This window comes from Trachurus japonicus, chromosome 5 (genome assembly GCF_045865225.1).
Source record: "Trachurus japonicus isolate A0001 chromosome 5, Traja_1.0".
NCBI lineage: Eukaryota > Metazoa > Chordata > Actinopteri > Carangiformes > Carangidae > Trachurus > Trachurus japonicus.
Window position 1 is genome coordinate 4,465,395 of NC_140911.1, and position 27,126 is coordinate 4,492,520.

Below are 27,126 nucleotides of genomic sequence, written 5' to 3' on the forward strand. Positions count from 1 at the left end.
GAGCAGCTCACGGCTCTGCTCCGCCGTTCTAAAAATAGCTTGCACCAACAATTAAAGGTAACGAACCTACTGCTATGACTATAGGGGTTATGACAATGGGCCAATTTGACAAAATGTTGAACTATCCCTTTAAAAATGGTTCAAATGACATTAAACCAACATGAATACAAATACAAAATGTACATTTTTCAAATCTGATGCTTGTAAAACATTTGACTGCTGTCGTGTGGCTTGTTAACTGAACAGTTTGGTTTCAAAATACAAGTCCTGAGAGCAAAATATGAGTTTACACAGTTTGATTTTGAAAACTCCTGCATGATGCATTTATTCTTTTATTTCTTCTTCACAGCTATAGGATACAGCTTTGGTGCCTACAAGACTTCTCTGGGATTACCTAAAGTCTGATGGACAAATATTAGATTGTTCCTGTGTTAGCTGAGCTGTTCACCCTTATTTTAACATTTTAATTAGGCTATTGAAAAAGGGTTATTTTTAGCTACTAGCTACTCTTAATGTTTTTGTGGTGAATCTGTAGTTTGAGTTTCCAGACACGTAGCTATTGGAAGCTCAACACTGTTGTTTCTCCTCCCTGTAGCTAAATGTGTCTCTCCCTCATTGTGTTCTCAAGTCAAAATAAAGCTGGAATGAACAGATAAATGTTAATAACGTTGCTGAACTAAAGTATTTCACAATAAACAGTTGGCCACCATCCAAGTGTAACTTGTGTTTGCTGAAATAAAATAAATAAAATTAAGCTATAAACTTCTTGAACATAAAAGTGTCCCATTTTTAGCTTTTGTCACAGCAGGATGACTTAGGCTACCTGATGTTGATTTATATCTATGGAAATGTGGAGGCATATAGCTACACACATGTATTGTATCCGATTGTATCACAGTAGCAGCCCGAAGGCCGACTTTTGTCCCATCTCTCTATGAAATGATATGATATGATATGATATGATATGAAATGATATGATATGAAATGATATGATATGAAATGATATGATATGATATGATATGATATGATATGATATGAAATGATATGATATGAAATGATATGATATGAAATGATATATGATATGATATGATATGAAATGATATGATATGATATGATATGATATGATATGATATGAAATGATATGATATGAATGGCCTTTTTAATCTCCACAGGGAATATCATTAGCATAAGAATCCAAAAGCCTGATGTCTGTAGGTATAGCTACAATCTTCTCTCTCCGTCCATCAAGGTGTTATTATGAAGTATTATGACTGATATTATCATCAAAAGTGCCTCAGGATGTTTAGTCTGTATCCTAGCAACGGCTTCATTGTTAACTTCATATGGAATTTTGGCCAGTTGCCATGGATGTGATATGCACAAGTATTGTTATGATTTGAAAAAATGTCCCTACTTCACCAACGATGCTCCAATGACTCACGTCTCCACACTTTATATCCTGTGATATAAAAACATCTAGTGACATGTAACCAGTCACTAGTAATCAAAAAAGTTACTGTTAACCGGATACAATGCTGTACATTAGCCCTACTGACAATAAAATTGCGCCATTAGGCCTACTCGCCCTTACTTTGCTCAAGAAGTCCCACTAGAAAATAAAATGATAGGCCTACACTGTTTTAAGTGTAGTAGGCCTACGTTATATCATTTTCAGTCCACCAACTCTGATCGGGAAAAAAGACGTTTATCTGGAATAGAAATAGAATAGAATAGAGAATACTTTATTCATCCCTAGCAGGGAAATTCACGTTAGTCCCGTAGCTCACACAACAATGACAAAAAAAGATGAACACAAAAATACATTTTAACAAGTGTTATATAAAACGATTGCAGCAGGAACAAATGATCTCTTAAATCTTTCTGTTCTGCAGGTCAGGGAGATGAGCCTTTTGCTTCGGCTGCTCCTCTGACCTGAGAGGGTTTTGTGAACAGCGTGTTGCCGCATGAGTTGGTTAGTTCCGGATAAACAGGAGGTTTAGGAGGGAACAGGGAAGTCCAAGTAATTTGACATGTTTGAGCATTTTATTTTAAAAAAAAGAAAAGAAAAGAAAAGTAACGCAATAGTTACTTTTTCTGGTAATTCATTACTTTTATAATGTAGTAACTTTTAAAAGTAACGTGCCCAACACTCATCTGATCTGACATGAAGTGAAGGAGATTTTCCCGTTGCAATACCACGAGTGGCCACTGCGGCGGAGGAGCGGCGCTGTGTTCAGAACAGGTGACTAAATAAATCCTCGTTGGGTTGACCGGTCTTTTGCCGCCATCTAACGGTGAACTTTAAAAACTCTACACTCAAAGTTTTAACAACAATGATAAAGAAACTTTTTCATGTCCTGTTCTTGATCAGAAACTCCACCAACAACTTTTATCGTTGAGTTTCCCGGGGCAACCGCCGGTCTACCATCCCATAAAGTGACACCTTCTCATTCCTCCTCATTGTTCCGCGGCGCCGCTGAACCGGAAACGGTAACAACATCACAACACAACACAACACAATCTAAACATTTAGCTCGTTAAACTGACTCAAAGAGGCACTCTGCGGACAGTTTGTGTGGTTAAATGTGTGTAAAGTCGTAATAAAAGTTGTCGTCGAGAGTCTTGTCGAAGCTGGCTGGAATATTTACTTCATGTGAGCGGTCTGAAACGATGCTAATGGGTAATGCTAACGGCTAGCGGCTAATTAATTGGTCAAGTGCAGGTGCTAATGCTAAAGCTAAAGCTAAAGGCCACAAAACCTCAGGTGTGTGTGCGTGCCTTCGTGCGTGTGTGTGTATATATATATATAAATATAAATAAATAAATCGCAAGTCAAACCTATTACATAAAGCTATCGTCTTTAAAGCTTTGGGATTTGTGCAATACTGAAGTTTAGTGTGTCCAGAGAAGAAGGGTTAGAGTCCAGATGGGACTTTTTAATAGCGAAAAAAAAAAAAGGTTGATAATGAACAACTTCTCTCTCTTTTTTTAGGTAAGTCCTTATCAAAAAGACGAAATAAAATATATTCATTTCAATTTTAAAACAAGTATCTAATTTTCTGTTTAAAAAAAGGTTGAGGTCACACCAGAAGGTTTGACTGAAGGGACAATCCCCACAAAGCATGACATAATGATTCATCTGCATTGTGACAGAAAGAACAGAGAGGTTCAGCATTTAACTTGTACTTTACAACAGCTGGGTTAACTGGATAACATCTGTGCAGTATTTTCAGAGACACCTCACACACCTTATTTGAAACAAAGGATTAATTGATTATTAGGTCAATGATGTGATGCAAATCAATGTCAAGTGGTGTAATCGGTATTTTTTCTTCCATAAAAATCTGACTATGTACTGCAAAATAAATCTAGAATAGATAGTGGAATAGATGTAATTCACAATTAACACAATTACAATTAATTAATTAATTAATTTTTTTTAGTATACCGTTAAGTCCTGCTCAGTATTGCCAAAATACATTAAAATTTAAATATAGAAACACAGTAAAATCTATTTCAATTCAATGTTGTTGTTTTTTTTTTTTAGAAGAAAGTGTTCTTTTTTTTGTTTTTTTTATAAATACACGTATAGGCTATATATTAATATTTTTTATTCTTTTGACATTTTCAGGGGCATTCAGTCTGACTTTTGTTAAAAAATGGTTCAAATGTCATTAAACCAACATTTAATTTTAACAAATCTGATGCCTGTAAAACATATTTTAAAGATAATTCTGAGTTATTTATTTAACATATCAACTAAACACAGCAGGGTATCCGCTGGGTCTTGAAAAGTATTAAAAGGTGATAAATCAATTTTGGGAAAATTAAGACCCTTAAAAAGTATTAAAAGGTCTTTTTTAAATATTGAAGGTATTTTTTCTGAATTAGCTGTCCAAGAGTTTGAGTTGTAAAAAACATTGCGGAAGTGTATGAATTTATTTGTTTTATTAAAAAACAAAGATGAACCGATTCATGAAAAAGAAAAGAAGATTGTTGTTTTTGTTTTTTTGAGAGTTGAGCAATGTTTTTTTCGATAAACTTTGCCTTTGATTTATTATCCTAGCCTTTTTTTAATTCTGTTGTATCATAGTGGTCTAAAGTCTTTATCACAAAAACTAGAACTGTTCAGTTAAAAGTTACAGCTTGAAGCGGCGGTGAGGTATTAAAAAATGTTGAGAAGGTCTTGAAAAAGTCTTAAAAAGGTATTAAAATTAACTTCAAGATTCCTGTATATACCCTGGACAGTTCGGTTTCAAAATAAAAGTCCTGTAAGCAAAATATGAGTTTATATAGTTTGATTTTGAAAACTTGAACCAACCAAACTAAATCAGTTGACTAAATTCCAGCAAAGCCAATGGTCAAATGGTGAACAAGGACCACACACAACAGATGGTTAAGATAAAATTGATTTGATTTACTGAAGCAGCTTTTGTAACTTTATTGTGTCGGACCAGGGTGTGAATCATGGACGGCAGCAGGAAGAGGTTGAGCTTCAAGTGGCTGCAGACGGTCACCTCGCCCATACATCGTCGGAGGAGGAGTGACCCGGGCTCAAACTCACGATCACGGTGGAACAACGTGTCCCTGAACGAGTCCCCGGACCCTCGGCCCCCCGGCGACTCCCCGGGACCCGAAGGCCTGGGAGCTCTGAGTCTGGACACGCCCAAGAGGAAAGCAGAGGTGCTCGGTGAAAGGACGTCGTCTGCAGGGAAAGTCAAGCTGAGGAAACTCTCCAAGAAAAGATTTGAGACGCTCATAACCTCCGAGGTAAATCTTTACTGTTTCATGCATCATATTCAGATCTGTGGATGAAATCACTAAGGCTACATTCAGACGGCAGGCCCCAAAAGTGGCCCAAATCTCAATCTGAATTTTGTCCAATGCAACAACCCCAGTGTGAACAGCTAAAGGCGGATTTGATGCAACTTGTATAGGGCTGTTTCCATCCCTCAAAGCCACAGACAGCGTCAGATGGAGACTCAAACATGCACCCAGAAGTTTATTTACTTCAAGCAAGCCGACATGTTTGTAAAACTAGATCTAATTCAAAGTCTCCCGGAGTCTCGCGCGAGACCCAGTTGCCGTGCGCGGTGTGTTCAGGTGCAGTGGGAGCTACCGCTTGTGTCATAAACACAGGAATATCAACTCTTTACTTGCTTCAAGTAAAATATACTTCTCGGTGCATGTTTGAGTAGCCACCTGACGCTGTCTGTGGAAAAAAATGTACACTTGAAGCAAGTAAAGAGTTGATATTCCTGTGTTTATGACACAAACGGTAGCTCCCACTGCACCTGAACACACCGAGCACGGCAACTGGGTCTCGACTCCGCGAGACTCCAGGAGACTTTGAATTAGATCTAGTTTTACAAACATGTCGGCTTGTTGAAGTAAAAAAAACTTCTGGGTGCATGTTTGAGTCTCCATCTGACGCTGTCTGTGGCTTTGAGGGATGGAAACAGCCTAAACAGCAGAACTTACATCCACTCCCATTCATTGCTGCCGTGGCGATGCGGGGACAGACACAACTACCGCAAAACAGGAGCAATTAAAGAGGAACTAAACCCCTAAACCACTTTTTTCTGCTGAAAACAAATGTATTTGGGTATAAGGTAGTGTTGTCGGTTGATTCTGGTCCAACTTTTGACATTTTAGTCAAAATATTTCAACTTGGTGTATTTTGTAGTAAAAATGTAGAGTGACTGCCCTCTATGGGTTGAAACACGGCTACTACAATCTAATGTTTCTATTGGCTGAGATGGAGGCAGATGATGTTTTGGAGGCAGCTTTCATCACCGGCCACCAGCTCCCCGACCAATCAGCACCGGCTGCTGCCTGCCGCTAACGGCTGCTAGGCGCTCTAGCTGCTCTGCTGCGGCTAACGGTTGCTAGGCGCTCTAGCTGCTCTGCTGCGGCTAACGGTTGCTAGGCGCTCTAGCTGCTCTGCTGCGGCTAACGGCTGCTAGGCGCTCTAGCTGCTCTGCTGGGGCTAACGGCTGCTAGGCGCTCTAGCTGCTCTGCTGCGGCTAACGGTTGCTAGGCGCTCTAGCTGCTCTGCTGCGGCTAACGGTTGCTAGGCGCTCTAGCTGCTCTGCTGCGGCTAACGGCTGCTAACAGCTGCCTGGATGGGAATCGTTAGTGCTGCCGGCGCTAACGAGCCGCTAACGAGCTAACGAGCCGGCGGATCACCTAGTAGTGTCGTTAGCGCTAGCAGAAGTGTCGATGTGTGTTTATTACTTTTTTTTTCTCCTTTGTGTGATTTCGCGGGTGTGAATGCGGCGCAGGTTGGAGAGGGGGGAGGGGGGGTCGGAGAGTAGCTACTCCTGGAGCTCCGCCCATAATCAAGGCATTTTTTGAATTTCAAGCTTAGAGCACGTCATCCAAAACTGAGGGGTTTAGTTGCTCTTTAAACTGAAAATCTTCAGATTCCTTCTTTTAGACCTGAAATGTTAAGAACATACAGCCCAGAGTTGAACTGTCCGTCTGAACTCACTCATTGATCCGTTTCGTTGCACCACCAGAGCTTTCAGGATGAACCTTTGGACGACTCGTTCACGCGGCAGCAGCAGCAGCAGCAGCAGCAGCAGCAGCAGCAGCAGCCGTCCCCTCCTCCGTCTCACTCCTTCATCCTGAAGAAGACGGAGAGAACGCCGGAGGAGGGATGTAAGGCGATCTACAGGAGAGCGGTGATGGCGGCGCTGGGCGGCGGCTCCTCTAAACCCCCCAGGACCGACACCACCGGCCCCTCTTCCCCCCTCACACCCTCACCTCTGAAGACCGAGCAGCACAGGAAAATATCCTTACAGAGTCCCGAAGGTGAAACCAACCACTCCTCCTCCTCCTCCTCCTTTATCGAACCTGAGAGTAACCACGGCAACGACGACTGGGCGGGCCCGGAGGATCAGTGGTCGCCCCCCCCCCAGGACACACAGGCTCAGAGTTACAGCAGGGTGAGTCCTCTTCTTGTTTATAAAACCTTTGAATGGTTTTAGTGTCTTACAGGAAGTGACCAAATATGAACTGAAACCAGGTATTTAAAGGGATACTTCACCCAAAATGGATAATTCACCAATCATCTCCTCACCGTCATGCCAAGGAAGGGTCTGGAGAACTTTCAGAGTCATCAAAACTCTTTAGGAGTTCCAGGGGGGGTCCGGCTGGTGACGGGTTTTCATATAATGTCGACGGATAGAGTTCACTTTTGATTGGTCCAAAACACACACTAGGACTGTCACTTTTTATTCGATATTTGAATATTTGTTTGAACGTGGGGGGAAAAGTTCATATTTGAGCGGTAATGACCTGCTCGAAAAAATGTAATTCAAATTTATCCGAATGATTTAGGGGCCATTTGATATTCGTTCGAACCTAATTCTTCTAAAAAGTGACAGCCCTAACACACACTGTGAAACATCCAGATACCTCCATGCTGCTCGTCTGTACTGACCCAAGTGTCCTGAAGCCAAGACATGGAAAAGTTGTTCAGAAAACATTAATGTGATCTCTGTTTTTATCCTTGTTGTAGCAGCAGCTCCCGGTGGCTGCACGAGATGTACTAGATTTGCTGCCAGATGTTCAAAACGCTGCTGCCCGTCTTTTAACCAACACTAACAGATGTGTGCACATCACTCCTGTTCTTCACTCCCTTCATTGGCTTCCTGTCCTTTATAGGATTGATTTTTTAAACTTTTAATGTTTGTTTTTCAAGCTCTTAACGGCCTTGCCCCGGCATATTTATCTGAGCTTTTAACTGTCCGTAATAACCCTGGTAGAGCTCTGAGGTCAACTAACCAACTTTTTCGATTCAAAACGATTTGATTCCTAATGATTTCTGCTTCAGTCTGTCGGTGTTAAAGGATCCTCATGATCTACTCCAGTCTGCTTTGCAAGACAGAACGACTAAAGTGTCTTTTTCACATTTATTGAGTTTAAACATTTATCCATGCTTAGATGGAATTGTTGAAACTGTTGCATAAAAGCAATATCACAATTTCCTTAAGTAATAAAATTAAAAGTGCCTCTTTATTTAAAGAAAATAGTGCAGTTAAACATGCTGCCTTTTAAATTCTAAGGAAATGGAGGCTGACAGCCAGCAGATTAGTTTCATTTTTTTATTTTTTAAAATCGATTTTGGGACATTTTATATCAATTCTGAATCGTATTAAATGAGAATTGCGATTCTTATGTGAATCGATTTTTTGGCACACCCCTACATGTCATGTTTTATGTGTTTGTAACTGTTCCTCTCTGTGTTTTTCAGTGTGTTGTGCTGAAAGGAGAGGATTCCCCTCAGGGTTTTGTTGCGGAGGAAACTCTGGACACACACACTTCTCAGGACGACGAGTTGTTGTTTGACTCGGAGAAGGAGCCTGAAGCGTCGGACTGTCCTCTCCCCTCCTCTCCTCCGCCTCTGGAGTTCATCCCACAGTCTTGGTCTTGTTTCAGGACTCAAAGGAGAGACTCCTCTGACTCCTCTGACGGCCTGCTGCACCACCAGAGTCTTCCAGATGTTTCACCAGCTGCTGCTTTTACCTTCTCCCCTCCTCAGAGGACGGTTTACGTCTCTAAACGGCTTCGAGGGGCGTCGGCGTCCAGAGGGAAGACCGAGAGTTTCCGCTCCTCGTCGATGAGATACCCGTCAGATGATCCTTTCGCTCTTCCGCTGAGCTCGAGCAGAAGATCGGACTCGTACCTGAACTCGGCGGCCATCGCACGCAGATGGTCCGACTCTAGCGCCAACATCCTGTATCCTCCGTACCCTCCTCATCATCATCATCATCACAGCGTCGCCGTGGCCACCGCCGCCGCTCCGAGGAGAAGACTGTCTCTGGTAGGGCTGGGACGACGATACGCTTTTCTCTCCAGATTCGATTCTTCTACGATTTTTTTTGGATGGCGATTCGATTTAAATTGCGATTCTGCGATATTGTCGATTCTCTCGATTTTTAATCTGCATTTTTAAAGGGACAACGAGGAGTTTTGTTAAAGTGAAGTGTTTCCACACTACATTTATGAGCCTCCGCACCGTGAAATTCTTTGACCGGTGCAAGACAGACTCATGTTTTCATTCATCAAGAATTAAAGTCAGAGGTTGGAAGACGATCACATACCGTCGTAGTTCCCACCATAAACGGAGATTCATACGGCGGCGTTATTCTCATGACTCGCCACGAAACCGAAAGTAAAGAAACGCTGGTCGGCTCGCCCAGCATTTCCACCACCACTAATAATAACAAAATAACCATAGAGACAAAACCATAGATTTATCTAAAATGGACCATTAACAAGTGGTAACGGAGATTCATCCACATTAATATCAGACTTTTTTATAACCAAATACAAACTCCTCATTGTCCCTTTAACATTTATCTGCACACAAACACTGTAGGAGCCTAGAAATTAACATACTCCATTATAAAGTGAACTTAAACCCTTTTCAAAACCTGGACTCTCTGTATGTAAAAAAGGCGAACAAATGCACATTGCACAATATTTAAAGCAGAAGTAAGCGATATATTTGTGTTAATCTAAGTCTTAAATAGTTGTATCTTCCGACAGCAATCACTTCTATAGAGTGTTTGGTCTGAAACACGGGTCTGTCAGTCACTCTGCTCTGCTCTGAGCCCAGGAGAAAACTTTCCTTGTATCCTACAACCTTTATCCAATGAGGAGAGAGAACGGCATAAAGGGGCAGTCCTCTCTGTGTGTGCAGCCAAGGGATGCGCCTGAATGTGGTGACGTAGGGACGAGGACCAATAGATCCATGACGAGGGCGGGGGCTGCTAACTCCATCTGCTGACAAGACGTTATGGTGCGTTCAAGGCAACCCGTAACTCGTGTTTTTCCGACCGTGAACTCGTACCAGTTGGATCTGGTACGAGTTCACGGGTCAGAAGTTACGAGTGGCCGTTATAGTGACTTTCACAGGTAAAACAGGTCGGAGAAACACGAGTGGGTTGCCTGGAACGCTACAAAGTCGTAAGTTGTGACTTGAAGCTGTAATTTACGGTTTCAAAAGCCTGCCTGGAACGCAGCATTAGCCAAAACGACCGGATCGCTTACTTCTGCTTTAACATACTCCATTATAAAGTGAACTTAAACCCTTTTCAAAACCTGTACTCTCTGTATGTAAAAAAGGCTAAGAAATGCACATTGCACAATATTTAATAAAATTCAAAATAAAATAAAATTCAAAAAATCTAAATATCGCGATATTTATGTGAATCTATTTTCTCTCCACACCCCTAGCCTCTGGGAGCGAGGCCCGTGTGGAGCAGCAGCAGCAGCAGCAGCAGCAGCAGCAGCAGCAGCAGCAGCAGCAGCAGCAGCAGCTACATTCCCAGCGGTCCGGTGGGCTTCATCGACACCCACTGTCACATCGACATGCTGTACGGGAAGCTGGGCTACCGCGGCAGCTTCAGCAGCTTCAGGAGTCGCTACCGCAGCAGCTTCCCCGCCGAGTTCCACGGCTGCATCACGGACTTCTGCAACCCGGGCATCACGCAGCGGGAGGCGCTGTGGGAGGGGCTGCTGGCCGAGGACATGGTGTGGGGCGCCTTCGGCTGCCACCCGCACTTCGCCAAGGACTACTCCAGCGTCCACGAGGGAAACATCCTGGCGGCCATGAGGCATCCCAAAGCCGTGGCCTTCGGCGAGATGGGGCTCGACTACTCGCACAAGAACTCCACCAACACGCCCAGACAGAAAGAGGTGAGGGGACATTTCATCTGTACGGAAGCTTATTGCATTCACTTGAGTAATTTATTTTTTGGTTTGTATTTTGGGGGATAATTTTTCTGTTTTTCTGACAATTTTTTTTCTGTTTTTCATGGTAATTTTTTTCTGACTTAAGGGGATAGTTCACCAAAAATTGAAATTTCCTCCGTGGCTTCTCTGAGTTACAGGGGGTCTCGGCGTATGTCCATATAACGGTTGCAAATGGATGCAAAAAGACACACCAAAAAACATCCCAATACCTCCATGCTGCTCGTATGTAATGTCCGTCTTGTATTGAAGCCCCGAAATGCGAAATTGTCTCAAAAAAAATTAAATAAGTCTATATTTCAAGCTTGTTTGTAGCGGAAGAGAAGCTTCCGCTACAAAAAGCCGTGGCCTTCGGCGAGATGGGGCTGGACTACTCGCACAAAAACTCCACCAACACGCCCAGACAGAAAGAGGTGAGGGAACATTTATATGGGATCAAGGTTCAAAATTTCCTTTATTGTCACTTTATCACAGAAACAGAATTTACACAGTGCTTCTCGCGTAAGGTGCTTAGAAAAGAAAAACATACAAATAAAACATTCAAAAACTGCAGCAGCCGTTCACACACACACATGCAGACATTACACACATGTAGTTTTAAAAGAAAAAAAAATATAAAAGAGTCAAAGTGCTATTAGCCAACGACATTCGACATTCATTCATCAATTTGAAATTAGTGATGTGATGATTATAGATTTCTTGGTACAATTATTGTCAGAAATAATCAGTGTTAAAATGATCGTGATTATTATGCACTGATTAAATTTTAGTTTAGTTTATTTCAGCCTTGACATGATGTCAACCTCATTGTACAATAGAAATTACATCACACATAAACACAGCAGCTAGACAAGGTCTTTAAAAACAAAACAAAAAAGAAGTAACAAAACAGAAAGTAGACAAATCAAGTGAATAAAGAAAGTGTACAATAGACATTTATACCAAAAAAGTTAAGGCTGAAGCTTAGCTTATTTTGCCTTCCCTATTATAAATCAAGTTATATAAAAAAATATGCAATCTGCTTTTTTCTTAATCAACAAATAAAGAAAGAAAGAAAAAAATAGAGGAAAAAAAACAGCTCTAGAGCATAGCAGATCATTACTCTAACATTACTTTTTTTTTTAATGAGATTATGGTCTTGCATGTTTTTAAATCATTCTTGACGGCTGTTACCGTTGTTCATCTTAGTTTGGTGTTGGTTCTGATTTTTGACTTTCTGAATATACACCCCCCCTGAAGTTGTACTGGCTTTGTCTTTGATTGAACATTTTCTGAAGACAGCCTGGCAGCACGTTGTTGTTCATTTTGAACACAAGCTGTGCAGTTCTGAAGTCCACCAGTTCTTTGAATTTGAGTTCATATGTATTTATAAATAATTGGATGGTTGGTTGCTTATAATCAGCTTTGTTTATGAGTTGTATTGCTGTTTTTTGAAGTAAGAAAATTGGCTCAGTGATTGTTTTAAAGTTATATATGGTTTCATTAGAGATTGGTACAGAATCTTTGGTGAGTTTATTGTTAAAATATTTTTACATTTATATAGAATTGCCATAGTGTTTGATATCAGAGGAACTTATTTTCAAAAACTATGAAGATAGATAGATAGATAGATAGATAGATAGATAAATGAAAATTGGGGTTATTCCACCAATATTGATTTCTGAACTCGTCCTAAGTTAAAAAAAAAAAATAGTGTTGTTTAAAAATGAATATGAATATGAAAACACTGGAACATTTTTATTATTTTAACCAGATAGATAGATAGATAGATAGATAGATAGATAGATAGATAGATAGATAGATAGACAGTAGATAGATAGATAGATAGATAGATAGATAGATAGATAGATAGATAGATAGATAGATAGATAGATAGATAGACAGTAGATAGATAGATAGATAGATAGATAGATAGATAGATAGATAGATAGATAGATAGATAGATAGATAGATAGACAGTAGATAGATAGATAGATAGATAGATAGATGCAGAAATAAACATAGTAAGAAATTCCAGTATTCAATGCAACCCACAGAACGAAAACAAAGTTACACACAAGGTTGTTGTTGTGTAATATTTTATTGGAAAACTGAGGAATCTTTACGATTTTATTAATTAAATTAAAACAAGTAGCCATGACATGTGTATTTGAGATGACGATACTGTAAAATAACAATAATAAATGTCGTGACTGTTGTTGTTGTTGTTGTTGTCCAGGTGTTTGAGCGCCAGCTGCGTTTGGCCGTGGCCATGAGGAAACCTCTGGTGATCCACTGCAGAGACGCAGACGACGACCTGCTCACCATCATGAAGAAGTGTGTCCCCAGGGACTACAAGATACACAGGTGTGTGTGTGTGTGTGTGTGTGTGTGTGTGTGTGTGTGTGTGTGTGTGTGTGTGTGTGTGTGTGTGTGTGTGTGTGTGTGTGTGTGTGTGTGTGTGTGTGTGTGTGTGTGTGTGTGTGTGTGTGTGTGTGTGTGTGTGTGTGGGTGTGTGTGGCAGCAGTTTGAGCAGCTTCATGTGTAATCGATAAATATCTTGCTTTTGATTGTATTTATCTCTGTACGATCATTTTCATTGTTTTGAGTCCATCCCAGATTGAATTTCTACATTATGTATCAGATTTTCCTGATTGTTTTACATTGAAAAACAAACTCTGTTGGTAAACAGTTCTTGTATTTTAACTGTGACAATTTTCTGCATTGTATTTTAAACTGTGTTTTTATGTAAGCGTCTTTGAGCACTTGTAAAAGCGCGTTATAAATAAAAAAATGTATTATTATTAAAGCACAATATACAGCTCTGGGAAGAATGAAGAGACCACTGCAAAATGATCCTTTTCTCAGGTTTTACTATTTATAGGTGTGTGATTGAGTAAAATAACGCTTTTGTTTTATTCTATTAACTCCTGACAACATTTCTCCTAAATTTAGCATTTATTTATTTGCATAAAATGACAGCTGGTTAAAATAATAATAAAAAGTTCCAGTGTTTTCAGACCTCGAATAATAATGCAAAAGAAAACAAGTTCATATTCATTTTTAAACAACACAACTCTCTCTCTCTATATATATATATTTTTTTAAACTTAGGACAAATCAACATTGGTGGAATAACTCAATTTTTTTAATCTCAGCAGTGGTTTTTATAACCTTCATTAAATATGTTTTGTGATCACATGATCAGTGTCTCATTAAGTAGAATGAGTTGTGTTTGTGTTGCAGTTCAATAGACACTGGGATGGTTTTTATCTATATACAATATGATGATGATGATTTATTGATCCTTTTCTGCACTTTTTCTTTCTGCATTTTCCCTCCAAATCAACTCAAACTCTCTTGATCTTGAGGATTTGAACGGTTTCACATCTGATCTGAGACTTATTATTGTTTTTCCAGACACTGTTTCACCAACGGTTACCCGGTGATCGAGCCTTTCCTGACGGAGTTCCCCAACCTGTACGTGGGCTTCACGGCGCTCATCACCTACCAGCACGCCGCCGAGGCCCGGGACGCCGTCCGCCGCATCCCTCTGGACCGCATCGTGTTGGAGACCGACGCTCCGTACTTCCTGCCCACACAGGTACGATTCAGAAGGAATAACTAATGTGTTAACAGTTCCTCAAGTGGAAGATGAAATGATCTCCAGAAGACATAAAGTTACAGATGACACATTCACTTTACATTTTAAACCATATATATATATTTGTTTTTATTTTTTAGTTTGAGCTTCTCCTCAGTTTCACTTGTTTTTTGTTTGACAGTTTTTTCAGACAAGACGATTGCCTCATAAACTGTTTGATTTTTTATTAATTGAACGACTTTTTGAATATTCCAAAATCATTGCCCATCTCTATTTAATACGATTATGAAATTAAATATGAAACTGTACTGAAGAGTTGCACTGTTAAACTTTTGGAGTGATTCATGGATGTGCGTGACGTAAATGCTTTTGGGTTTGCAACCTTTTTTAATGTAGCCTAAACATTAATATTTTCAATAATGCACCAGGTAAGAGAGTTCCATCCAATTTGCCGCTTTAGTTCTGTGAAAATCTCTTTAATAACCATGGAAAACTGGTACTGAAACTGAAATTACTCTAAGGGCGTATTCACACCGGGCTCGTTTGGTCCGCTTGAAACAGACTTTTCCTCTGGTCCTTTGGTGCGGACCAGGGGTGTGAATACAAACTACCGGACACTAGTTGATGTGTGAAAGCAACCGCACTCTGGTGCGAGCCAACTGCCAGGTGAACTCAACAAGTTTGAGCTAAAAGGGCTCCCGTAGTCGTTGACAACGGGTTAACGCAGCGGGGAGACGCCCGGTGCTCCGGTGCTGCGGAGCTCCGTCCCTTGTGTCCACGGAGCAGCTGGTTACCGTGGTTACCGAGCAGCAGAGGTCCGCCCGTGTTTAACGTTTAACCGGGAACTAACGGGACCGAGCTGAACGCAACCGGAAACCAGCCGGAAGCACCAAACAGAGTTACACATGCAAACAATATAGAAATAAATGACCAGAGCTACTGGAGTCTCCATCAGGAAAGTTTTATCAATCAGCGCTTCCAGATTCCAGCCGGTTGTCATGGAGACATGACGCTCTCCAAGTTTGGTCCCGAGTGACAAAAAGCAGGTGTGAACGCAACTGAAACATGAAACAATGGATCAGTTTAACATTTGGTGCTGCACTAAACAGGTGTGAAAACACCCTGAGTCTCCTGGGTTTCACATCCTGTTGCTGCTGCTGCTTTGTTTCCCTTTTTCACTCTGAAACTGTAGAAAACTACAATAATACACTGATATTGATTATTAAAATACTGAAAAAGAGTGTTTCGTGTTTAACTTTATGTCTTTTGGAGATCGTTTCATCTTCCACTGGATGAACTGTTTTAACATTAACACATTTTAAACCAGTCGTTCTGACGTCAGTCTGTGTGGAGCTGAAGTTTCCTGCTGCGCTGACGTCGGTTCGTTAGCAGAACAGCTGTTGTATCTCCTGCACTGAGACGTGATGAACATCTGTTTTTACATTAAAAATAAAAGTAACTGCATCTCTTTTCTTTAATGAGCAGGTGAAGCCTTTTATTTCCAAGAACTTTTTTTATTACATTATCAGCACCAGTTATTACATTTTCAAAGGTTTTTTTAATACTAGGCCAATAATGTAATAACTTATTATATTGTTGGCAAAAAGTTATTACGTTATTGGCTCAAAAATGTTATTACATTATTGGCTTTATTACATTTAAAATGGCCAAAATTATTACGTTATTGGCTGTTATTACGTTGTTGGTCGTTATTACGTTGTTGGTCGTTATTACGTTATTGGCTGTTATTACGTTATTGGCCGTTATTACGTTATTGGCTGTTATTACGTTGTTGGTCGTTATTACGTTATTGGCTGTTATTACGTTGTTGGTCGTTATTACGTTATTGGTCGTTATTACGTTGTTGGTCGTTATTACGTTGTTGGTCGTTATTACGTTATTGGTCGTTATTACGTTATTGGTCGTTATTACGTTGTTGGCTGTTATTACGTTATTGGCTGTTATTACGTTATTGGCTGTTATTACGTTATTGGTCGTTATTACGTTGTTGGTCGTTATTACGTTGTTGGCTGTTATTACGTTATTGGCTGTTATTACGTTATTGGCTGTTATTACGTTATTGGCCGTTATTACGTTGTTGGTCGTTATTACGTTGTTGGTCGTTATTACGTTGTTGGTCGTTATTACGTTATTGGTCGTTATTACGTTGTTGGTCGTTATTACGTTGTTGGTCGTTATTACGTTGTTGGTCGTTATTACGTTATTGGCTGTTATTACGTTGTTGGTCGTTATTACGTTGTTGGTCGTTATTACGTTATTGGCTGTTATTACGTTATTGGCTGTTATTACGTTATTGGCTGTTATTACGTTGTTGGTCGTTATTACGTTATTGGTCGTTATTACGTTGTTGGTCGTTATTACGTTATTGGCTGTTATTACGTTATTGGTCGTTATTACGTTATTGGCTGTTATTACGTTGTTGGTCGTTATTACGTTATTGGCTGTTATTACGTTATTGGCTGTTATTACGTTGTTGGTCGTTATTACGTTATTGGCTGTTATTACGTTGTTGGTCGTTATTACGTTATTGGTCGTTATTACGTTGTTGGTCGTTATTACGTTATTGGCTGTTATTACGTTATTGGTCGTTATTACGTTATTGGCTGTTATTACGTTATTGGCTGTTATTACGTTGTTGGTCGTTATTACGTTGTTGGTCGTTATTACGTTATTGGTCGTTATTACGTTGTTGGTCGTTATTACGTTATTGGTCGTTATTACGTTATTGGTCGTTATTACGTTATTGGCTGTTATTACGTTATTGGCTGTTATTACGTTATTGGCTGTTATTACGTTATTGGCTGTTATTACGTTATTGGCCGTTATTACGTTGTTGGCTGTTATTACGTTATTGGTCGTTATTACGTTGTTGGCTGTTATTACGTTATTGGTCGTTATTACGTTGTTGGTCGTTATTACGTTGTTGGTCGTTATTACGTTATTGGCCGTTATTACGTTGTTGGCTGTTATTACGTTATTGGTCGTTATTACGTTGTTGGCTGTTATTACGTTGTTGGTCGTTATTACGTTATTGGCTGTTATTACGTTGTTGGTCGTTATTACGTTATTGGCTGTTATTACGTTGTTGGCTGTTATTACGTTATTGGTCGTTATTACGTTGTTGGCTGTTATTACGTTGTTGGTTGCTACACATCTCTTTTCTCTTTTCTTTAACGAGCAGGTGAGGAAAGGAGTGTGTCGGTTCTCCCACCCGGGGATGGGCATCCACACGCTGCAGGAGCTGAGTCTGCTGAAGGAGCAGGACATGACCACGGTCCTCAGCACCGTCAGGAACAACACCAGGCTGCTCTACGGCATATGATCCTCTAACACAACGACCCCCCGGCCTGATGATGATCAGTATTATTATTATTATTATAGGATTATTGTTTCTCCGTTCCTATTTTATGTTTGTGTGTTTTCATCATCATAGAGATAATTAATTCTGCAGAAGTTCTTGTTTTAAGTTGTTGTTCTTCTCTGTGCTGCTCTATTCTACCTTGTTCTCATTTTGTCTGGATGTTTGGTTGAGGCGTCGTGATTAAAAGCCTTTAACCCTTCGGTTGCTGCTGCTGCGTCTGTCTGCTTCCATTCACTCCCTACACTGCAGGTGAATAGGGTAAAAATTCTAACTAACAGATATCACCATGAAACTTCCCAAGTTTATCACTTACATTAAGACAAATATTCTTTGTATTACAAGTTTTGTCAAATTTTATGTTTAAATATGTAAATGAGGCAATATCTAATGAAATCTATGCTAATTTGCATACATTTCCAGAACAGAAATCTGAACAATGGATAAAGCTGTTTTCAAAATTCTTGTTTTATTTTGCTGACATATTAGAGTCAGAAGTTTTTCCAGAGGAGGATTGTGGATATCTCTTTTTATCACTCTGTAAATGAGAAAATACTGTCACCAGCCCTTTAAAACATCTAATGTCTCCATGTTTTTAGTAATAAAATGTTGTATAAATGAGGCTGTGAATGATATATCAACAATCCCCTCTGTAAAAACCTTCAGAATATAGAAAGGGATCAAAGTGGAAGGTTTGGTGTCTGTCAGTGCTGCTGAAGTGGAGATTTCTAGCTCAGAGTCTGAGTCTGAAAAACTCTTTCTGAGGAAACGGCCTTTAAAGACTTGGACTGTAAAACTACACAGATTGTTAATGTAGATCATACTTTTACGATGGGTTGTGGATACAAAGGAAAATTAAAATTTTTGGACCCTAGATAATTAATAACATAAGAGAGAGAGCTTTACAATGACACCTGACAGGACATGGGTCAGACTAACAAAAATGAAGTAAAATAAAAACCTTAATGTGGATTTTCAGAGAGAATACACGTTAAGGAAGAAGTGTTTTTGCCGGACACACACACGGGTGGAAACGTAAATGTAGAAAGGAAAAGAGTGAAACATTGAGTCTGTTATTGAAGCTGTGAGACAGACGGCTTCATTAACTTCACCTCCGTCCCGCTCTGCTCATCTCACACATTTGTCTGAGAGCTTTTTCATTCTGCCGGTGGTTTTCCCTCCGTCGCTGCGACTCATTCAGCTGCTCAGAGAGAATCTGTAGATTAGATGGACGGAGAGATGGGATGGATGGACCGGACGTGTTGGAAACACACACATCTCTCCTCACAATGGAGATGAAGATGATGGTGAAAGGAAGTAGGTCAGGACTCATAATGTCTGTGGTTGTGTGTCTGTGCAGAGCGCTCCGTGTGTGTGTGTTTGACCTAGTTTCTCAGATTTGAACAGGAAGTTCTTACTGTTTTTTTGTGTTTTTTTGTTCTTACAAAAACATTTGCAATCAGGAAGACACTTTAAAATGTCACAGGAAAACACAACAACTCAGATTATTAATTTTTTTTGTTAAACACTCACTCATAAATCAGAGACAATCAATTAATTAATTAATCAATGAATGGTTTATTCTAACAGGCAGTGAAGACAAATCAGATCTAATTCTAGGGATACGTTTTCTAATTCATAATCAACCAAAACTCCATAATTAGGTCACGTGATGAAGCAAAAGACGAATCTTTCTGAGATGAGTTTCTCATGTTTTTTTGTACGTTGTTAGATAATGGTTCAGACTGAAGCGTTATTTATCAGTAATGATTTCAGAGTTTTACAGATATAGATAAATACAGTGAGTTATGAGAGAAATGAGAGGGACGTGTCTCTACAGGCCGACACTTAACAGATTCTAATGATTATTATTATTATTATTATTTAATTTAAGTGAAATTATGAGGCAGCAGATTAGAATATAATTGTCCATGATCCATGATCCTCCAGGTCGGTTACGGTTTCTCTGAAACAAATAAGAGACACTGACGTTAAAGACACATCAACATCTGGTTTTATATATAATAATAATACAGACTACCTGTGTCTGATGTGTTGCTATTGTGTTAAACTTTATACTCTTTGTACGTATGGATTTACCTTAGGTGGTTATAGGTTTAGATTTAGGGCTGTCAGAGTTAACGCGTTAATCGCGATGAGATTAATTTAAAAATTAACGCGATTAAATTTTTTAAGTTACCCTTTTTTACAAGATCATGTCTGCTTTATACTATTATGAATTGAAATTGTACTTTGGATTTTAAAACAATTTGTACATAAAAACGAAACAGCTGTGGAAAAGATTAAGAGACCACCTCAAAATGACCAGTTTCTCTGGTTTTACTATTTCTAGGTGTGTGTTTGTGTAAAATGAACATTTTTGTTTTATTCTATGAACTACTGACAACATTTCTCCCAAAATTGAAATAAAAATATTGTAATTTAGAGCTTTTATTGGCAGAAAATGACAACTGGTTTAAAATAACAAAACAGTTTTAAGTCTTTTCAGACCTTTAATAATAAATAATGCAAAGAAAACATGTTCATAATCATTTCTTAACAACACAACACGAATATTTTAACTCAAGAAGAGTTTATGAATCAGTTTTGGTGATGATAATGTCAATGTTTATAATCTTCTTATAAAACCAGACTCTTCATTCTTTCCAGAGCAGCTGTGTATATAAATATATAAATCTATAAATATATATCTATAGGCTATGGTTGGTATATTGGATATAAGAGGAACACGTCTTCTCTTAATGTATGAGAGGAGTGTGTGGAAGCACCTGGTGTCTCTGCGCCTCCCAGGAGACGATGGACCAACTCCTGCAGCATCACGCCGTACTGCTCCAAGTCCTCCGTTGTCATGGTGACGCCAATCTCAAAGGGGGCTCTCACCTGCTCGGAGGAGAGGAAGAGGAAGAGGAGAGGAGAGGAAGAGGAGAGGAAGAGGGAGAGGAAGAGGAGAGGGAGAGGGAGAGGGAGAGGAGAGGGAGAGGAAGAGGAGAGGTAGAGGGAGAGGAAGAGGAGAGGGAGAGGAAGAGGAGAGGGAGAGGGAGAGGAAGAGGAGAGGGAGAGGAAGAGGAAGAGGAAGAGGGAGAGGAAGAGGAAGAGGGAGAGGGAGAGGAAGAGGAAGAGGGAGAGGGAGAGGAAGAGGAGAGGAAGAGGAAGGGGAGAGGGAGAGGAGAGGAAGAGGGAGAGGGAGAGGGAGAGGGAGAGGAGAGGGAGAGGAAGAGGGAGAGGGAGAGGAAGAGGGAGAGGGAGAGGAGAGGGAGAGGGAGAGGGAGAGGAGAGGAAGAGGAAGAGGGAGAGGAGAGGAGAGGAAGAGGAAGAGGGAGAGGAGAGGGAGAGAGGAAGAGGAAGAGGAGAGGGAGAGGGAGAGGGAGAGGAGAGGAAGAGGAAGAGGGAGAGGAAGAGGAGAGGAAGAGGAAGAGGGAGAGGAGAGGAAGAGGAGAGGAAGAGGAAGAGGGAGAGGGAGAGGAAGAGGAAGAGGGAGAGGGAGAGGAGAGGAAGAGGAAGAGGGAGAGGGAGAGGAGAGGAAGAGGAAGAGGGAGAGGGAGAGGAAGAGGAAGAGGGAGAGGGAGAGGGAGAGGAAGAGGAAGAGGGAGAGGGAGAGGAAGAGGAAGAGGGAGAGGGAGAGGAAGAGGAAGAGGGAGAGGGAGAGGAAGAGGAAGAGGGAGAGGGAGAGGAAGAGGAAGAGGGAGAGGGAGAGGAAGAGGAAGAGGGAGAGGGAGAGGAAGAGGAAGAGGGAGAGGAGAGGGAGAGGGAGAGGGAGAGGAGAGGAAGAGGAAGAGGGAGAGGAGAGGAAGAGGAGAGGAAGAGGAAGAGGGAGAGGGAGAGGAAGAGGAAGAGGAGAGGAAGAGGAAGAGGGAGAGGGAGAGGAGAGGAGAGGGAGAGGAAGAGGGAGAGGAAGAGGAAGAGGAAGAGGGAGAGGGAGAGGAAGAGGAGAGGGAGAGGAAGAGGGAGAGGGAGAGGAAGAGGAAGAGGAAGAGGGAGAGGAGAGGAAGAGGGAGAGGGAGAGGGAGAGGAGAGGGAGAGAGGAAGAGGAAGAGGAAGAGGAAGAGGGAGAGGAAGAGGAAGAGGAAGAGGGAGAGGGAGAGGAAGAGGGAGAGGAAGAGGAAGAGGGAGAGGGAGAGGGAGAGGAAGAGGAAGAGGAAGAGGGAGAGGGAGAGGAAGAGGAAGAGGAAGAGGGAGAGGAAGAGGAAGAGGAAGAGGGAGAGGAGAGGAAGAGGGAGAGGGAGAGGGAGAGGAAGAGGAGAGGAAGAGGAAGAGGGAGAGGGAGAGGAAGAGGAGAGGAAGAGGGAGAGGAAGAGGAAGAGGGAGAGGGAGAGGAAGAGGGAGAGGGAGAGGAAGAGGAAGAGGAAGAGGGAGAGGAAGAGGAAGAGGAAGAGGGAGAGGAGAGGAAGAGGAAGAGGGAGAGGGAGAGGAAGAGGAGAGGAAGAGGAAGAGGGAGAGGGAGAGGAAGAGGAGAGGAAGAGGAAGAGGGAGAGGGAGAGGGAGAGGAAGAGGAAGAGGAGAGGAACAGGAAGAGGAGAGGAACAGGAAGAGGAGAGGAACAGGAAGAGGAGATGAACAGGAAGAGGAGAGGAACAGGAAGAGGAGAGGAACAGGAAGAGGAGATGAACAGGAAGAGGAGAGGAACAGGAAGAGGAGAGGAACAGGAGAGGAACAGGAAGAGGAGAGGAACAGGAAGAGGAACAGGAAGAGGAGAGGAAGAGGAGAGGGAGAGGAGAGGGAGAGGAAGAGGGAGAGGGAGAGGAAGAGGGAGAGGAAGAGGAAGAGGAAGAGGGAGAGGAGAGGAAGAGGAGAGGGAGAGGGAGAGGGAGAGGAGAGGGAGAGGAAGAGGGAGAGGAGAGGAAGAGGGAGAGGAGAGGAAGAGGGAGAGGAGAGGAAGAGGGAGAGGGAGAGGAAGAGGGAGAGGAAGAGGAAGAGGAAGAGGGAGAGGAGAGGAAGAGGAAGAGGAAGAGGAAGAGGGAGAGGAGAGGAAGAGGGAGAGGGAGAGCAGAAGGTCACCATCTTTTCTTTAACCTACAGATGATCGGTGGCCACAGCGACGGCCTGCTGCTGAGCTGAGCTGCTCTGAGCTGCTCTGAGCTGCTCTGAGTCGACTCACTGTGATGAGGGACTCGTCGTCTTCCTCCTCTTCCTCTCTGGGTGAATCCTCCAGCACCTGCCGCCCCGCTCTGGGGGATTTACCCCTGTTCTGTTAAAGGAATAGTTACCCAGAAAATTAAATCCAGTCATTACTGCCTCGCCCTCCTGCTGATGATGAATACTCCGGAGTAGTTTTTTATTCCTCAAAGTGCATCTGGACCCGGGAGGCCGGTTCCTAGTCCAACCAGAACTGTAATTAAGTAGAATTTACAGACTACAAACCTTATAGCATGATGGATGAGACTGATCCAGATTATAATTTCTATGCAACATTTAATCATAGCTGTAAATACTACTCAGAAACACATTTTAATGAATGTATTGATCTTCAAAATAAAATATCTCTTATACACTTCAATTGCAGAAGTCTTTATGCAAATTATGACTCTATAATACATCGTCTGGACCAATTGAATTCACCATTTACCATAATAGCTAAAACTATCTCAAAGGAATTTTCAATGGAAAGCAACTGGACTTGGTTATTTGTCTAGAAGACGTTTCACCTCTCATGCAAGAGGCTTCATCAGTCCATAAAACTACACAACAACCCTTTAATCTTCCTCCACACTGCTCGTCCACTGCAATCCAAGAGTCCTGAAGGGAGACAGTCCAGAGTTCACTGGAAACGACCTCATTTAGGACGTTTTTACAGAATAAACAGTCCTGTAGTGAATCTGAAAGGTGACCAGACTTCCCTCAGTGAGGTCGTTTCCAGTGAACTCTGGACTATCTCCCTTCAGGACTCTTGGATTGCAGTGGACGAGCAGTGTGGAGGAATATTAAAGGGTTGTTGTGTAGTTTGTGGTTTTTTTTAGACTTTATTTATTTGCACATAAAAAGTAAAACAAAACATTTACTTATCTTTCTTACTAGTAAGAAAGATACGAAAAAGAAATGTGCAGGTGAGGTCTGAAACCCGAAAGGCTTCTAACACGACCTCAGATTGACCTTGATCTAACAAATAATTGAAGCACAGTCAAGAAATAATAATCACACACCTTTGTGCAAAGTGTAGAAATAACAAAATTTAAAAGAAAAAAAGAAAAATATGGGGAAGATGTTGGTAGTAAAAATAAAAGTAGTAGTAATGATAACAACACTAAATAAATAAATAAACTGTGTAAAGTGTTGGTTGGACTAGGAACCGGCCTCCCGGGTCTCCAGATGACCTTTGAGGAATAAAAAACTACTCAGTATTCATTCATTAGCATGAGGGTGATTGGCTGAAAACAAACAATGGTTAAGAGTTTATTTGCAAAAGCATCAGACAAGAAGATTCCCACAAAGCAAAACCCCCAGCACAGCAGCCACATGTCGAGTTAAACTGCTGCTGCAGCGACTGAGTTCAGGTGAGGATGAACTGTCCTCTGGTTTACAGCCTTAGTTACATTTACATCAGTTACATCAGATGTGCTGTGCAGTCGTTTTAGAAGACTAAATAGTGAAAGGATCACCAGGGGTACGACAAGTGGTAACTGTAAAATCTCACACCTTAAGAAGAGCTCCTCTGGCCAATCAGCCTTCTCTATAAAGGCTTACCAGATGTGTAATTCACTACCGACTGAAATAAAACTGACCCGAGACATTAGGATTTTTAATACAAATGTTAAAATCTGACTGAAACACCATCAGAACTGTCTGCATTTCTAATGTGTCATGACTTGGTATGATTTTAGATGAATTGTACATTGTATAGTGTTGTTATGTAATTTTGATGTCTTTCTTCTTACCTTCTTTTTTTCTACTAAAAGCCTAACTAGGGACGGGAGTTGGACAACAGCATTAGCTATAAAACTCTGTCTGCAGAACATCAGTCACATTGACTTGTTTGTAACGAGTGGAGGTGTCACTATGTTAATTAACCTGCATTGTCCCTATCAAATAAACTGAATTAAATTAGATGTGTATGTGATGAATGACTGAATGAGAGCGGCTCACCTGAGGTTTCTGTGCCGGGCTGAGGAAACTGGAGCCGGCTCCCTTCGGAGTTAAATTTATGTTTGTATCATATGTAGCATGTATGTTTGTATGTGTCAAATAAAAAAGTAAGTTAAAAAAAAAAAGGTTTTCCATGGAGTTTTTCCTCAGTGGATGTGAGGCTCTAAGGGCAGAGGATGTTGTTATGATGCCATGTGAAGCCCTTTGAGACAAACTGGTGGTAAAAACATGCTATAGGCCTACACAGCAAAAACTCAAAATCTTTCCAAGAATATTTGTCTTATTTCTTGTCAAAATGTCTCATTTCTAGTCAAAACTAATCTCTTTCCACTTAAAATAAGACTCATCACCTAAAAATGAACTTGTTTTTAGATCATTTTCACTTGTTTCAAACTAATTTTCACTTGAAATAAGTAGAAAAATCTGCCAGTGAAAGCTTTTTGTTTTTTGTGTTTGTAATAAGAAAGAAAAACTTGCTCCACTGTCAGATTTTTCTACTTATTTCAAGTGAAAATCTGCTTGAAAGAAGTAAAAAGTGTCTAAAAACAAGCTGCTTTTTAATGTGATGAGTCTGATTTTAAGTAGAATGAGATTAGTTTTGACTAGAAATAAGACAAATATTCTTTGTACGATTTTGAGTTTTTGCAGTGTACAAATAGAATTGCCTTACAGTGACAGAGTTCAGGTGAGGATGAACTGTCCTCTGGTTTACAGCCTTAGTTAGTTAGTTAGTAGTTTTCTTCTCACCTGAGGTTTCTGTGCCGGGCTGAGGAAACTGGAGCCGGCGCTGGTCGACTTGCACCACAGACTCAGACAACACAACAGACCGAGCAGCAGGAAGGTGTTTCTCTGCAACAACATGGTGCAGCCAGAGTCTCCACGGGGTCAAAAGCAGCAAAACCACAGGGTTTAAACGATTAAAAATCAAATCTGATGCTGTTTGGGAGCAGCTGCTGCTTCACACCTTTATAAACCTTTTATACGGTTAATGAAAAACAATAGTAACAGGTTTTCGTGGCGTCATATCTCGGCAGCGTTGGACTGTTCAAACGTTGAGGTTGATAACACAGTGACACATTTCTCTGTAGTGACTCTGTCCACCAGCTTATCTCCTCCTGATCACTGAGCTGCTGATGAATGAGGCTGATTCTCTCTGTAACGACACATTAACACACCGGACGGACCTTTAGTTCATGGATGTGGAGCTGATGATGGTTAATGGTGTTGACTTTATACAGAGAATCAACAGTTATATCACTGAGTTCATATGGAACAGTCAGTCAGTTCAACAGTTAAATTACTATTGACGACGCCACATATCAACTTTTTAAAGAATAAAATATCGAAAACTATCTGCAATTCTATCTAAATATAAATTTTACTGTAACAATAAACTCTCTAAAAACTGTGACCAATCTCTAATAAAACCATAGTATATAACTTATTGTATGGAAGTGTGGGGAAACGCATTTAAAACAAGACATTTTTGACAATTTGTTGATAAAAGCAGATTGCATATTATTTTTTAATATAACTTGATTTATAATAGGGTAGGCAAAATAAACTTTCACATATACAGATCTTGAAATTTAATGATCTTGTGGACTATAAAACTGCTCAAATGATGTATAAAGTAAATAATAATCTGCTTCCAGATGGTGTCCAGAGGAGGTTTCAGACTGAACCAGTAGATATGAACTAAGAGGGACTCATGTGTTTACAAAAGCAAAAGTACGAACACATGTGAAACAAAGATGTATTAATCAATTACAGGAGTCGATCAATGGAATAATCTAGAATTAGAAATCAAACTGTGCAACACACTTAATAGATTCAAAAAGTTATTTAAAAATAATATTATTAATAACTATAAAACTGACTTATAAATACCAGTGTGCTTAAACTGCTGTATGTAGAATATGCAGGGTTTTTTCTTTTTTCTTTTTGTTGTTGCTCTGTAAAAAATGTTTAAATTGAGTGAACGAAAAACGTTAATTTAAGAAGGGTGAAGGCAAAATCAGCTGATGCTTCAGCCTACACCTTTTCGGTCAAGGTAAATTGTTTTGCTTGTTGTGTTTTTGTTCTGATTTGTTTTGTTTTGTATTTATACCTTTATATTTGTCTATTGTATTTGTTTTTATGAGACCGAAATAAACACACTAAACTAAAAAACCTTTTCATTCTAAATGTCTATTGTACACTTTCTTTATTTACTTATTGTTTACTTTGTTTTGTCTACTTTCTGTTTTGTTATTTCTTCTTTTTTGTTTCTGGGTTCAGAGCCGTTAGGTTCTGTTTGTTT

General features: G+C 40.6%; 2 protein-coding genes across 2 annotated transcripts; one reads left to right on the forward strand and one right to left on the reverse strand.

Annotated features, from left to right (window-relative positions):
* The first annotated feature begins 2,453 nt into the window (after positions 1 to 2,453).
* On the forward strand, positions 2,454 to 17,697 carry LOC146986846 (uncharacterized). The gene is made up of 8 exons (XM_085777880.1): positions 2,454 to 2,490; positions 4,458 to 4,770; positions 6,531 to 6,950; positions 8,261 to 8,830; positions 10,315 to 10,710; positions 12,983 to 13,110; positions 14,164 to 14,347; positions 17,550 to 17,697. Exons 2-8 carry the CDS (start codon positions 4,468 to 4,470, stop codon positions 17,688 to 17,690), a joined length of 2,142 nt encoding a protein of 713 aa, XP_085634006.1. The 5' UTR covers positions 2,454 to 2,490; positions 4,458 to 4,467; the 3' UTR covers positions 17,691 to 17,697.
* Positions 17,698 to 19,681: 1,984 nt separating this feature from the next.
* Positions 19,682 to 25,734, reverse strand: ghrl (ghrelin/obestatin prepropeptide). The gene is made up of 4 exons (XM_085777881.1): positions 25,572 to 25,734; positions 22,843 to 22,932; positions 20,516 to 20,627; positions 19,682 to 19,692 (listed from the first exon to the last, which is right to left on the reverse strand). The coding sequence occupies exons 1-4, from the start codon at positions 25,683 to 25,685 to the stop codon at positions 19,682 to 19,684; spliced, it is 327 nt and encodes a 108-aa protein (XP_085634007.1). The 5' UTR covers positions 25,686 to 25,734.
* Between the last annotated feature and the right edge of the window lie 1,392 nt (positions 25,735 to 27,126).